The sequence below is a fragment of the Rhagoletis zephyria genome, unplaced genomic scaffold (genome assembly GCF_001687245.7).
Source record: "Rhagoletis zephyria isolate East Lansing unplaced genomic scaffold, Rhagoletis_zephyria_1.1 Rzeph_scaffold_00195, whole genome shotgun sequence".
Taxonomy (NCBI): Eukaryota; Metazoa; Arthropoda; class Insecta; order Diptera; family Tephritidae; genus Rhagoletis; species Rhagoletis zephyria.
This window is the reverse complement of record NW_016157279.1, coordinates 153,261-169,280: the sequence shown is the minus strand read 5'-3', so window position 1 is coordinate 169,280 and position 16,020 is coordinate 153,261. Positions and strand designations below refer to the sequence as shown.

Sequence of the window (16,020 nt, the reverse complement as noted above, 5' to 3'; positions counted from 1 at the left end):
ATTTTGGCTACAAAGTAGGGTAAAATTTCCCATAGTGCGCTGTTTGCAAGTGGACTACTCATATATTCATTAAAATATAATTTGTCATCCGTCTGAAATAAAAAAAAATTAATCAGAAGGATAAAATAGTATTGTGTTATTAATTCAAAAGTAAATAATTGTAGTTCAATGACGAAGGGGGGATCTATCCCCCCCCCCCCGCTACGCCACTGATCCCAGTTTAAGGGTGTGTTATATGATTCCAAAATGTTATCTGCTCCTCCAACTATTTTATTTCTTATAACACTTAAGATTCCATAGTACTTAGGGGTGCCTCTGGTCGGGTCAGGATACGTTCGACACTCTTTAACCAAGAGCTATATTCGATAGGGTTTCTAGCTGGTTGGGGGGACCAGTACTAGGTCCGGTTTGGTTAGGGTTTAGGACCGGTGGTCTTTTTATACTTTGGTTAATTTTGACTCAACTAACTGTCTTCACTATTACTCGATTGAATAAGTGTGTAAAAAAGCTTAGATAATTATTATAATAATACAAATCCCTGAATTATTTAATTTTTGGATATTTACTTATGAACTTTCTTACGTAAACTTTCTTATTTCTATTCGGATTGGGTTAATTTTTCATTCAAATTTGTTTTCAATTACACTTTCACTTCCTAGCTTAGACTTTATGTTTATTTATTAAATTCTGTACTTTTGACCTTATTCTTAAACTTAAACTTTCTTATTTAACTAAAAATTTCACTTATTATTTTTTTCACTCTTAACTTACACTAAAACGACCATCCTCCACTCTGCCATTTGGATGTGTCCTGTTTGTCCGTTTAAATTCGGCTTACTGAGGTCCTCTTGGATTTCGTTGTGAAGGGCGCCGCGAACTAGTACTACAGGCGTTGGTATGTTGGTGGTTGTTTCCTAATGCTTTCCTTAAAGCGGAAAGAAAGTGCGTGTGTGCAAGGTGAGTGCGAAGGGGTACCACCGAATTATTCAGTGTAGACAAATTTATATTACGAACTTTTTTAAATAAAATTGATATTAATAAGGCTACTATAATTATAAATTCAAAATTAACTAATATTAGGGATGCGTTTCAAGTATTAGAAGAACATGGTTTAATTAAAAAAATAACCAAAAGGAACTATAAATTTTGAAAAATGTACACAACATCCAAATTCAAAATTTCAATATAAACATTCTTTAATGCCTAATCATTTTAATACAAATTCGTCCAATTCGCAATATTTGTTTAATCCATCTTCTCAAGTACGTAGTAGCAATCGTACTTATTTAACACAGGAACCGTCTACTCAATATAATAATAGTAATGGTAAAAATCACATCACCAATGGAAATATATCATTTACAAACAGATAGACAATATGACCTTTAATTAATGACCATCAATTAAATTAACTATCGATAATGAAAAAATATTAGCATTGATTGATACAGGCTCAGCCACTTCCTTACTTGATATGAATAAATTACCTCATTATAAAAGAATACCATTAAAACAAAATATTTATTTTACGTATTTAAATAATAAAACGAATATTCGAGCATTCCACGGATAAGTTCGGATAAGTTTTTCAGTGCCAATATATTTGATATATATTATACATTAGGCTGGGTCGATTTTGTATGGGGGAAAATAAAAGTTATTTGACCGCATTGTAATAGTAATATTATGATGTCTTAGGTCTCAGCCAATTGTTATTGGCCACGAAAGATTAATCTAAAACTTATCTTTAGCCCGCGCAATTGAATCAAAGTGTATGAATTTTGAAAATGAAACTTTGGCTTGTAATATCTATGGAATGCGTTATTGTTATAAACAGGACGATATATCAAATTAAGGGCTATTAAATTTAGAACCTCACGTTCATTTATCATTTTTCAATAAGTCTACACGTTTTTAAGATATTAAAATAAAAAATAACAAAACTATGATTTTCCATTATGAATTTTCTATTCTTCATTACTTCAGCAACCAAGTGAAAAATACAAAAAAGTGAGACGAGATTTATTTGAAACCTTTTAATGTTTATATAATATTAAAATGACCATGGACTTGGTCACGCCGATTTGGTCAGTTTTCAAGATCGTGGTGAATGAATGTATTGTCAAAGATTAGGAATCGTTCGACAAGTTAATAGTAGTGTCAAACATATAAGTATTTACATACATTACAATTAGGGTGAGAAACGCCCATTTTAAGTCCATTTTTGCAGTCTTGAAAACTGGTGCGGAATGGCTTCATTAGTCGCCGCAGAAGCACATTTTTCGCGGTTTGTAAATTTGCCGTTATATGAAAGTAGGGGACGTGCAATAAGTGTTTAGATATACATAAATATTTTAGTTAATTCCATTATGTGAAAAAGTGTCTGTAAGTATGCAAATGGGGAATCCTTTTGAGGACTCTCCAATTGGACGATATTGCTTTGCATTCAGCTTGAACGAAAAAAGTCACTCGCTGGCACAGTTGTCTGTAATCCGGTTCTTTTATTTAAAGGTTATTTATACAATTAAAGAGAAATTTTTTTTAGGAAAAAACTGGAAATCCACTTAAGTTTTTCGATATAACTTTGGTAAATTTTACTCGATCGGTGCATAATAATTAACAAATTGAAGGCGAGACTTAATGTTACTGATTTTTGATAATAATATGACTAAAATAGTTCAGATTATAAACAAATTATTTTAAAATAAAAAAAATCCTGAACAAATTTTTTTATCATTTTCTTATATTTGCAATTTTTATATTGTATGCATAAACATAAGTAAACCAATTAGTGTGTCTAGAAGTTGTGCCTGTTCAGTGTTTCCATACTAATTTGCATAAACAAGATTTTTCCGCGATGATGAAAAATAATGGCTATTCTATTAGAGCTACCGAAATTGTTCCTAAATTTGCAAAAAATAGCCAAATATAGCTGATATTAAAAAAGGATTAGAATATTTGGAACTAGCGATCTAAATGCACGCCAGCAATATTAATGTTGTTCTTTACATCTTTTGACTATAGGCCAGTGCAATTATCAAGAGAACAATTAAAATTTTCTTGAAAATAGATGAGTTTGAGATTAAATATAAGATAAAGGGCTGCGCGAAATGATACTTGACTTTATCTTTTGCTTTAAAGGATTCATTATCTAATAATATGCACCAAAATTTTTGGCTAAACCCAGAATTTTTAACAAGAATTGGTCTTATTCGACTAGTGTGCTGTGGGTCACTTGGCGGTCGATGCGCGGGCTCTTACAATTAAAATGAAAGACTAATATTTCGCAGGCTTGTTGTTGACTTCATGATACAATATATTTTCACTATTACCAAGGGATTTGAGAAAAATTAGATTTTCGACCCGCCCTATTATACATACTTTAATATACAAATAGATTTTTTGGTTGATTTTTAATTTTTTTCACATAAAATCAATTTATTTATTTGATGATTATTTGAAAACATTAGTGCATTAAGATGTAATCTTTACTTGCACAATGATACAAACAAATTGCAAAAAATAAAATAAAAAGTACAGATAATAATTAATATTACAATTCAGAAAATTTTGTAAATCACAGCCAAGTATAGAATTACGCATAGATGAGAGATGATCGTATTTCTTTATAACAAATACATACCTTGTGGCAGAGTTAATGGCGATATTCAATTTTTGGAGTGAATGAGAGTCTGACTTGCCGTAGACGATTTCAAAGTACGTGATATAAGGAACAATTAAACTTGTAATTAACTTTTTCTTAGTGGCTACCAGTACATAAGGTGAAGTTTTTGCACCTTTTTTACGCCACATTCATACTTTTTATTCTCATTTTGTAAATCGCACCGATTTCAAATCGTACGATTTGCAGCACATGCCCGAATATTACTAATGTGCTGTTAAAAGGACAGCCCATCTGAAGTATGTTGACTTATATTTGCAAAATACACTTTCAACAAGGTCTGGCAGTATTTTAAGACCATAAGAATGGGCAGGCAGCCTTGAATGCATTTTCTATATACTGTAAATAAATTTCTACCAAAATTTCAAGTCATCTAAAGTATGTTGAGTAATCGTTTATTATTGACATCTTTAATAGCTAAAACGCATGGTCAAGGCTGCTGTTCAGCAGCCAGGCCTGCGGATCTCGATTTATATATTAACAAGCTAAGCTCGCAAAAAATTTCAATCGATCTGAAGTATGATGGGATTTTTGGTCATAAGCTCTTGGTCTATAATAAGCTTGACGAGGAAAATATGTTGACTAACAGATAACTAAACTTCTTAAAAATGGCGAAGATATCTGTCTTTTGGTACACCAACTTTATGAGTTGAGCAAACTTTGATTGCGTTTTCCCACAAAATTTAAATTTGGAAATAATTTTGTATATTATTAAACGTGCAATATGTAGTGGGTATTACTTGTTGCAAATAAATGAAGTAAATTCAATTCTTACTTTCACTCTTAAAAAATTGTAATGATAGTAAAAACCTGAAGTTTTCACATAAGGTTGCAATTAACGGGATTTCAGTGCACTTGTTTTGCATTCCGAAGCGCAAATTTAGAGCTTTAGCAGATTTTTGAAGTGAAACTTCTTTAGCGGCGGTTGGTTGGGTGGGAGTAAATTGGCAAATTCAGCGGAAATTGCACACAGAAATGGTGCAACGGAAATGATGCAACGGAAATGGTTGGGGCTGAAATAAGTACTTCTTGTGTGTATGCATATGGTATGAATTTAACAAAAACTTGCTAATAAAAGGTTTGAGGATAACACTTAGAACTAACAATACAAGAATGAAAGTAAAGGTGAGTACGTACATAGATAAAGAAAATTATAAAGGCAAAGGTAAAAATAAGAACAAATTCAAAAACAAATATGTGTAAAGATAAAGGTAAAAACGAAGACCAAGGTAAATTTAAACACTTTACTTATATATATAAGGGCAAAGATGAAGGGGAATATGTTGATGAAGAAAATGGTAAACATAAAAGTAAAAACAAAGATGAGGATGAGGATACCGATAAAAGTAAAGATGAAGATAGGGGAAGAAAGATTAAAATAAAGGTAATTAAAGAGAAAAGGATAAAGAGAGAGACACAGAGACTCAATCTGGGAACTATTTTGGGATTTTAGAGATTTTCGAGGTTCTCCACTTATCGATTAAATAATCGATATTTTTATCGGTTTTGTTATCGAAATTTATCGATTTTTTATCGATATTTACCGATTTTGTTATCGATATTGATTGATTTTGATATCGATAATTATCGATTTTGTTATCGATTATTATCGATTTTGTTATCGATATTTATCGATTTTGTTATCGATATTTATCGATTTTGTTTTCGATATTTATCGATTTTGTTATCGATATTTATCGATTCTGTTAACGATTTTTATCGATTTTGTTATCGATTTAGCTACCAATGGTATTATCGATGTTGCTATTGAAATTTTTATCGAATTTGTCATCGATTTTGTTATCGATATTTATCGATTCTGTTATCGATATTTATCGATTCTGTTATCGATATTTATCGATTCTGTTATCGATATTTATCGATTCTGTTATCGATATTTATCGATTCTGTTATCGATATTTATCGATTCTGTTATCGATATTTATCGATTCTGTTATCGATATTTATCGATTCTGTTATCGATATTTATCGATTCTGTTATCGATATTTATCGATTCTGTTATCGATATTTATCGATTCTGTTATCGATATTTATCGCTTTTTTTATCGATATCTATCGATTTTGTTATCGATAGAGTATGAAGATAAAAATGAAGATAATGGAAAAAAAGAATAACATGAATGTTATTAAAACGAACAGTGGTAGAGATAGGGATCTACAGTGATAGAAAAAAAGCGAAAAAATATAACTTTAAGCAAAAGCAGATGTGTGTATGTATAGATAGATAAGTAACGTAAGTTTCGCTTCTACAGTGTGGCCCAGGCGCACTTACTTTTTTTTAATGTTGGATATTGGCTACTTGAAAATTGTTACCAATTTAATTAACCTGCTATTTTCCGTGCTTATCTTCTTCAAAACTTTCTTAAAGCCGTTAGAGAAGACCAAATGATACAATAAAATATTCTGATGAAAATAAAATTAATTATGTTATATATTACTGTGACATTTTATTCATGATAGGTTTTAAATATATATATATTTATTATAATATGCATTAAGTGACTCATAAATTTTGCAATACATATACATAAATTTAAGTTCTCGTTTTTGGTAGTTGCTTCTAAGAGATAGCCGCTTTGCTTTTTATTGTTAAAAAATAGCTAATATTTCGCACTAAATTGTGATAATTTGACGATATTCATCGGTGCTGAATTTCTAATTGTTATCATTTTTTTCTTTTTCATGTTATCATTTTGAATAGCCTTTCATTTACACATTAATCATTGTAGTAATATTATATTTTGTATTAAAATAATGTGTAACGGTAAAATTATATAACTAAATTTGTTTGCGATACCACAGGCATTAGCAACCTGTTCTATCAATAAATATATATGCATTGTGTATAAAGTAGCTCCCGTCTTATGACATATGAAATAAGAACACATCACGAGGACTATGCTTCTCTGCTGTCGCGAATGTAGATTATTTACGTGCCATTAGCTTTTGGCAGCGGTCGTACTAAATATAATTTTTCACCTTGCTTATTCGTATAGATCGGTGCTCTTTGGTAATGATCTACTAATTGATCTAGTGTATGGAATTTACGTTGGCCAATACAATACATATTGTTTTCAACGTGTACGCGGAAATGTTTATTACGGCCAGGCGCTTTTAGAGAAACCGAATAATCACCCATCTGAAAGCAGAAAAGTTTTAATTCATTTATTAGTGTATTCACAACATGTCTTTGAAATACAGCTATTTTAGTGCGTTTTCCTAACCGCCCCACTAAAAATTTACTTTTAACTTCTCTTATTTTATTATTATTATTATTATTACCTATTATTATTATTGTTATTGTTACCTACTATTATTATTATTACCTATTATTATTATTATTACCTATTATTACTATTATTATTATTATTATTATTATTATTACCTATTATTATTATATTCTTCGAACACTGGGACCAATACCATCATGGGATTATGTGAAACATGCAACGATTAAAAATTTCGGAATCAAAGAGTCGTATGACGAATTATAAAAACGTGTCCCCACAGCGATCAACAATGACATAGTGAGCTATTTTAAGTATCTTTCTAACTTGTAAATTGTTGTAAAATGAACGAAAAATTTGAATTTGACAAAGAAAACCCGGTTGAAGGCGAACCACAAACTTAATTCAGCGGCCATGTGCGCATCCTTTGGCCGCAGCGGTGTCAAGTGAACTCCGAAATAATGATTAACGAGCGCGCACGGCCGCTTCCCATCATCGTGCCAAATCAGCGACACGGCAGTTCAGCTATTAACGCCAGTCTACGCGCACGCCCCTCCTTAAAATTAGTATTTTGAACATCCTTTTAAATGTTTCATTTTTTAATTTATATACGTGAACATATACATACCTACACATAAACTTAAATTGTTAAACCATTAAAAACTCGTGAATAAACTAAGCGGAAGTTTGTAACTTTTAAATTTGAAAAACAAAGTCTCTCCTTAAAGCGGAAAGAAAGTGCGTGTGTGCAAGGTGAGTGCGAAGGGGTACCAGCGAATTATTCAGTGTAGACAAATTTATATTACGAACTTTTTTAAATAAAATTGATATTAATAAGGCTACTATAATTATAAATTCAAAATTAACTAATATTAGGGATGCGTTTCAAGTATTAGAAGAACATGGTTTAATTAAAAAAATAACCAAAAGGAACTATAAATTTTGAAAAATGTACACAACATCCAAATTCAAAATTTCAATATAAACATTCTTTAATGCCTAATCATTTTAATACAAATTCGTCCAATTCGCAAAATTTGTTTAATCCATCTTCTCAAGTACGTAGTAGCAAACGTACTTATTTAACACAGGAACCGTCTACTCAATATAATAATAGTAATGGTAAAAATCACATCACCAATGGAAATATATCATTTACAAACAGATAGACAATATGACCTTTAATTAATGACCATCAATTAAATTAACTATCGATAATGAAAAAATATTAGCATTGATTGATACAGGCTCAGCCACTTCCTTACTTGATATGAATAAATTACCTCATTATAAAAGAATACCATTAAAACAAAATATTTATTTTACGTATTTAAATAATAAAACGAATATTCGAGCATTCCACGGATAAGTTCGGATAAGTTTTTCAGTGCCAATATATTTGATATATATTATACATTAGGCTGGGTCGATTTTGTATGGGGGAAAATAAAAGTCATTTGACCGCATTGTAATAGTAATATTATGATGTCTTAGGTCTCAGCCAATTTTTATTGGCCACGAAAGATTAATCTAAAACTTATCTTTAGCCCGCGCAATTGAATCAAAGTGTATGAATTTTGAAAATGAAACTTTGGCTTGTAATATCTATGGAATGCGTTATTGTTATAAACAGGACGATATATCAAATTAAGGGCTATTAAATTTAGAACCTCACGTTCATTTATCATTTTTCAATAAGTCTACACGTTTTTAAGATATTAAATTAAAAAATAACAAAACTATGATTTTCCCTTATGAATTTTCAATTCTTCATTACTTCAGCAACCAAGTGAAAAATACAAAAAAGTGAGACGAGATTTATTTGAAACCTTTTAATGTTTATATAATATTAAAATGACCATGGACTTGGTCACGCCGATTTGGTCAGTTTTCAAGATCGTGGTGAATGAATGTATTGTCAAAGATTAGGAATCGTTCGACAAGTTAATAGTAGTGTCAAACATATAAGTATTTACATACATTACAATTAGGGTGAGAAACGCCCATTTTAAGTCCATTTTTGCAGTCTTGAAAACTGGTGCGGAATGGCTTCATTAGTCGCCGCAGAAGCACATTTTTCGCGGTTTGTAAATTTGCCGTTATATGAAAGTAGGGGACGTGCAATAAGTGTTTAGATATACATAAATATTTTAGTTAATTCCATTATGTGAAAAAGTGTCTGTAAGTATGCAAATGGGGAATCCTTTTGAGGACTCTCCAATTGGACGATATTGCTTTGCATTCAGCTTGAACGAAAAAAGTCACTCGCTGGCACAGTTTTCTGTAATCCGGTTCTTTTATTTAAAGGTTATTTATACAATTAAAGAGAAATTTTTTTTAGGAAAAAACTGGAAATCCACTTAAGTTTTTCGATATAACTTTGGTAAATTTTACTCGATCGGTGCATAATAATTAACAAATTGAAGGCGAGACTTAATGTTACTGATTTTTGATAATAATATGACTAAAATAGTTCAGATTATAAACAAATTATTTTAAAATAAAAAAAGTCCTGAACAAATTTTTTTATCATTTTCTTATATTTGCAATTTTTATATTGTATGCATAAACATAAGTAAACCAATTAGTGTGTCTAGAAGTTGTGCCTGTTCAGTGTTTCCATACTAATTTGCATAAACAAGATTTTTCCGCGATGATGAAAAATAATGGCTATTCTATTAGAGCTACCGAAATTGTTCCTAAATTTGCAAAAAATAGCAAAATATAGCTGATATTAAAAAAGGATTAGAATATTTGGAACTAGCGATCTAAATGCACGCCAGCAATATTAATGTTGTTCTTTACATCTTTTGACTATAGGCCAGTGCAATTATCAAGAGAACAATTAAAATTTTCTTGAAAATAGATGAGTTTGAGATTAAATATAAGATAAAGGGCTGCGCGAAATGATACTTGACTTTATCTTTTGCTTTAAAGGATTCATTATCTAATAATATGCACCAAAATTTTTGGCTAAACCCAGAATTTTTAACAAGAATTGGTCTTATTCGACTAGTGTGCTGTGGGTCACTTGGCGGTCGATGCGCGGGCTCTTACAATTAAAATGAAAGACTAATATTTCGCAGGCTTGTTGTTGACTTCATGATACAATATATTTTCACTATTACCAAGGGATTTGAGAAAAATTAGATTTTCGACCCGCCCTATTATACATACTTTAATATACAAATAGATTTTTTGATTGATTTTTCATTTTTTTCACATAAAATCAATTTATTTATTTGATGATTATTTGAAAACATTAGTGCATTAAGATGTAATCTTTACTTGCACAATGATACAAACAAATTGCAAAAAATAAAATAAAAAGTACAGATAATAATTAATATTACAATATAGATTAAGGTAATGTATACGTTGAATTACAAAACATATATTCTAAAATAAAACAAAGCTAAGCTTATAACCACTATTCTTGATCACGCTTGGAAGAAAAAAAGTTAAATATGAGTTTTTTGAAGTTGCCTATGTGCAACGCGTTCTTCAAGGACAGTGGAAGGGAGTTCCAGAGCCTTACCGCATTAATAAAACACAGGCTTGAAGTGCATAAATAGTTAAATCTCGGAAGAATAAGACCTGACGAACGTGTACTCTTGGAGAACTTAACTTTATTGTACAGATATTCCGGGCTCTTCGTGATAAATAATTTGAACATAAAAATGCAATTACGCGCGTTCAGAAAATTTTGTAAATCACAGCCAAGTATAGAATTACGCATAGATGAGAGATGATCGTATTTCTTTGAAACAAATACATACCTTGTGGCAGAGTTAATGGCGATATTCAATTTTTGGAGTGAATGAGAGTCTGACTTGCCGTAGACGATTTCAAAGTACGTGATATAAGGAACAATTAAACTTGTAATTAACTTTTTCTTAGTGGCTACCAGTACATAAGGTGAAGTTTTTGCACCTTTTTTACGCCACATTCATACTTTTTATTCTCATTGTAGGTGTACGGCATGTAATTTTGAACTGATACTTGTTGTTAAAAGCAACATCTTTAAGATTTTGAAAGCTGATATTTAAAAAAAAATGTATCTACGAATAACGTAGATAAGTTGTTCCATGATGTCCCGTACAAACGAACCTTACCATATATGTATGTTTTTTTGGGGCTGAGCTGCGTACCGGTTTTATGTTTTTTTTTTTTTTAAGCGAATTATTGGTGCCCTCTCTAATTGTGTGTAATTGCTGTCAGTTAGTAATGCTCAAAGTCTAAAACGTGATAATTTAATTTTTGCCCCGTACAAACACGACACCAAAGTTTTTCGCTTTATTTAAAAATGGACAAAGTTGATAAAAGTAATAGTACACCGAGTTATAGAAAATGGAGAAACGAGAAAGAAAATAATGATTCTGATTTTAAGAACAAGGAAAAAGCACGAGGTAAAGAGTGGAGAAAAAGAAAATTTGAAACCATGACACAAGAAGAAAAGGAAAAGCGGAGGAAGTATGAGAAAGATAGAAAGAAAGTGCAAAGAGAAAAAACATAGTAGCAAATATTGGTAATTCGGCTAATTCTACTATTGAAAGCAATGTGAAAATAGTTCTGTAGAAAATTCTGAATATTTTCCATATAAGTGTAAGCAAACCTTTGCAAAAGCTGTCCAGAAGTGTGTGAGAAGTTTGCCCAATTCACCTACGAAGCAAAAAGCTGTAGTAATGGGTGTGGCAAAAAAAAATGGATTAAAAAATGAAAACGAAATGTAGAATTCCATGAATGAGATATTAAATGTTGATGAAACCGCAATAGCGGTGAAAGAGTTCTACTTTCGTCCATATATTGTGTATACATGTCCATGTATGAACGTCACAATGGTCGATAGTATCGATAGTTGAAAACTGTCGCCACTATCGATAGTTTTTGAAAACTTCAATAAGCTATAAAACCGCTTACACAAAATTTGTATAGAAATTTAAAAACTGCTAACTGCTAAAAATAGGGTGGTGCTATTATTTTGACCAGTACTTTATTCGTTTTCTTATAATATGGTAAAATGTTAATAATTCCTTTGTCTGGATTTTAATATGCGCCTCCGCATTTGATCTCAGTTAACTTTTATAAGTATGAGTTGTCAATTTAAACGAATATTTTTTGTTTTGTTTGTTTTGTAGTATTAGAAATGTATTATTATAGCCAATTTCTCTTCTTTGCTCTTCAAAAGGGACAAACTAAATCCGAATTTTCCATATAAAAAATAAATTCAGATTTTGCCTGTCGCTATTCAAGTGGATGCAAGTGTATGTATATAAGTATACATAATTCAGACGCATAAATTAGTACGTTTATTTTATTATTATAAGAAGTTCTTTTTGATGCAATCAAATTTAAACAAATTAATATAATCTCTTTAATTTACAAAGTAATTTATAAATTTTATTAATTATTTAATTTTCATGCAATTTAGCATTTCAATTCAATACCTCTCACGACGATAGTACTGTCGATACTATCGATGTTTTCAACTATCGTTTCGAAAACTATCGAGTGGCGGTACTATCGATAGTATCCCAGCTCTAATGCAGTGGCGTAGCCAGGATTTGGCTTTGGGGGGGATGAAAAAAAATTTCCATCGGTAACTTAAATTTGTGACACACAATAGCTAGAGGCGTCGCCTGGGTGCATTCTTTCATATATTTATGTATGTGCCAGTTTTCCCGTTATATATTTTTTATCTACTCGTTTATTCCATGGGGTCTTCATGCTTTATTTAAATTTAAAGAATTAAATTACTATACCGTTTTAAAAATCTGAAAATTCACTGCGTGAAATTTTTTTATTCTCTTTTTGTCTTCGCCTTCTCGTTTTTGCCTTTATAAGTTTTAAAAAAAGGTTTTGAACGAACCATTGTATCACATTCCTAGGCAAGTTTTGAAAGAATATTTTCGATACTAAATTTTATTAAAACAAAATGTTAAAATCAGCTTCATATAGAAACAGTGTCATCGTTAATTAAAAAAATTATAGTTTAAAAAACTAAAACCTCCCCATTATAATTGCCATTCGTACTGTCATCAGGTATGTAACTTGAGAATAGAAATCGCTGCATCTTTTAGGCGCATCAATATTACATAGTTACATCCCGAGCTAATAAAAGGGAGGTAAAAAGAGATGCTCTTAAATATCATAACTTTACGACACTCGCATATTGACTAGATTTGNGATACTAAATTTTATTAAAACAAAATGTTGAAATCAGCTTCATATAGAAACAGTGTCATCGTTAATTAAGAAAGAGATGTTCTTAAATATCATAACTTTACGACACTCACATATTGACTAGATTTGACTATTTATTTTATTATATTTTAATTTGAATTATTTGTTTATAAAAATATAGTTTATTCCTTAACAAACACTAAATGAAAATAAGTTTAATCTTTGAACATTAAAAAAAAATCTTTCTATTTCAATTTTATCTCTTAGTATTTTGCAGTTTTTTAGCTCATTCAATTTTAGTCTAATAAAGTGCAAATTTAAAATAGCTGTGATTTACAGTTGATGTGTGGCATAATTTTGACGATGTCGGTAATTTTCTTCCATATTATCTACTTAAGTATGTTCGACGATTTTTTTAATGAAGAAAATGAGCAACGCCTTCAATACCATCAAAGCATTCGTCTTGAAGGGAATCTATGTATGCATGCATGCATATGAGCAAATTAAAAAGTCGATACAGTTTACAGTCGAAAAGTAGTTTCTGTATAGATTACAGATTATTTCCCAACACTGTGGGGAACTAAGCAAAATGGCCTAGTGTATTTCGCAAATATTCAAATACATAATCCACCAACCGATAATTGTATATATTCATTAAAAGATAACTTGTCATCAGTCTGAAATAAAAAAAATTATAAATCGGAAGGGTAAAATAGTATTGTGTTATTAATTCAAAAATAAAAAGTTTCATTTCACTGACGAAGGGGGCACGGGGATCTATGCCCCTGGATTTAAAGTTAACTACGACAATTCCTACAGGAGTATCATTTTATGTGACTCGGCGATTAACTCTAGTTGTTGGGGAAATACCTGTGATGATTGTAAAAATGGAGGTAAAATTAAACTACCTGATGATCCACCAAAAAATATGATTTGTAAAGAGTGGAGTGCAATGGATTTGGACGAGTGGAGTGCAATGGGGTATAGTCGTTGCGCTGGGTATGCAGTTACAGTTGCATGGCTATACTCAATCCCGACTCTTGCGTCCTCGTTCGCGCACTCTGGGCAACGTGAGCAACCCATGTGCGAGATGCGGTAACCAATCCGAGTGGAGCCTTGGGTCACGGCAGAAAGAGAGGGAGCTTCGGTGGGGCCACTCTGACTTATTCGGTTTAAGGGCTCACTGAAGTCTGCAGCGTCTGTTCACCAGTAGGTGCGGCTGCAAGCGGGTGTCTGCTTGGAGCAAGCGGCTCGCTATATAAACGTGTATTTGGTTGCGAAACCACCCCCGTCCCAGCAATGGGTTGTGCGCTGGGCTTGGGACCCGCCACGTAAAAACCACTTCCAGTGAAGAAGCAAGGCAAAGCCTCGGATGAGACCCCCCCCCTTATGATGACGACCACGGCAAACGTTTAAAGGACTTCGATTTGAGGGCATCCACCTGGAATGTCCGGACCCTTAATGGGAAAGCTGACATTGACGTTGGACGGAGCAAGGCAAGCAATGTCTGGGGCCTTGCGATGTCTACTACGCCTACCATGTAAAGGGGCGCAAACTCGGAGTTGGATTTGCGGTGGGAGAGACTCCGTCGCCGAGTACTGTCGTTCACCCCGGTGGACGAGCGTCTAGCCATAATACGCATCAAAGCGAAATTCTTCCACATCTCGCTCATCTGCGCCCATGCCCCGACGGAAGAGAAGGATGAGGCATCCAAGGATCTCTTCTATGAGCGCTTGGAGCGCACATACGAGCGATGCCCCCGTCATGATATCAAAATCGTGCTTGGCGACTTCAATGCCAGCTTTGGAACCACCGTCGGAAAATTCAGACTCGACGACGAAACGTCCTATAACGGATTGAGGCTGATCGACTTCGCCGGGGCGCGAAACATGGTAGTATGCAGTACTAGGTTCAAGCATAAAAAGATCCATCAAGCTACCTGGCTGTCTCCGGATCGAAAAACGAGAAACCAAATCGATCATGTTGTGATAGACGGAAGGCACGCTTCCAGTGTTTTAGACGTACGCACACTCCGAGGCCCAAACATCGACTCGGACCACTATCTTGTTGCAGCCAAGATACGCACCCGCCTCTGTGCAGCAAAAAATGTGCGCCCAAATATGCAAGGAAAGCTTAACGTCGAAAAGCTGCAATCACAACAGACAGCCAGCGCTTTCGCTACTCGACTCTCACACCTGCTCTCAGAGAGCACTCTTCAACAAACCGACATATGCGAGCAGTGGAACCACATTTCCCGCTCATTAAGTACCGCCGCCGAAGAAGTAGTCGGATTTCAGCGAGCCCGAAAGAACAACTGGTACGATGAGGAGTGTCAGGAAGCTGCAGAGAAAAAAGATGCCGCCTACAGGGCAACGCTGCGATCGGACGCAGCGCACGCTATGTGGGACCGCTATAGGGATCTGAAGAGGGAAGCGAGACGTATTTGCCGCAACAAGAAGAGAGAGGCAGAAATACGTGAGTGCGAAGAGCTTGAAATGCTGGCCGACAGGAGGAATGCCCGAAAATTTTACCAGAGAGTTAGGCGACTTACGGAAGGTTTAAAGACCGGGGCGCACTCCTGTAAGAACAATAATGGCGACCTAGTAACTGATGTCCAGAGCGTACTTAAATTATGGAGGGAACACTTTTCCGCCCTACTAAATGGTAGCAGCACGGAAAGTTGTGGAGAAGAAGAACCCGAGCCCGCAGTCGATGATGACGGAGTCGACGTTCCACCGCCTGACTATGAGGAGGTACGTATAGCAATAACGCGGCTGAAAAACAACAAAGCTGAGCTATTCAAGTACGGCGTAGCTGAGCTATTCAAGTACGGCGGCGAGGAGTTGATAAGGTGCATGCATCAACTCTTGTGCAGAATATGGTCAGATGAACGCATGCCCGACGAC

The 16,020-nt window shown here is 33.3% G+C and overlaps 1 protein-coding gene across 1 annotated transcript in view; it reads right to left on the bottom strand.

The window, feature by feature from the left end:
• Nucleotides 1-6,166: 6,166 nt before the first annotated feature.
• The window catches only part of dock (SH2/SH3 adaptor protein dock), a 152,867-nt gene continuing 143,013 nt past the window's right edge, over nucleotides 6,167-16,020 (bottom strand). The window contains exon 5 of the mRNA XM_017609163.1: nucleotides 6,167-6,843. Within this exon, the coding sequence (XP_017464652.1) occupies nucleotides 6,634-6,843 (210 nt within the window). The 3' untranslated portion in view covers nucleotides 6,167-6,633. The remainder of the gene's footprint in view (nucleotides 6,844-16,020) is intronic.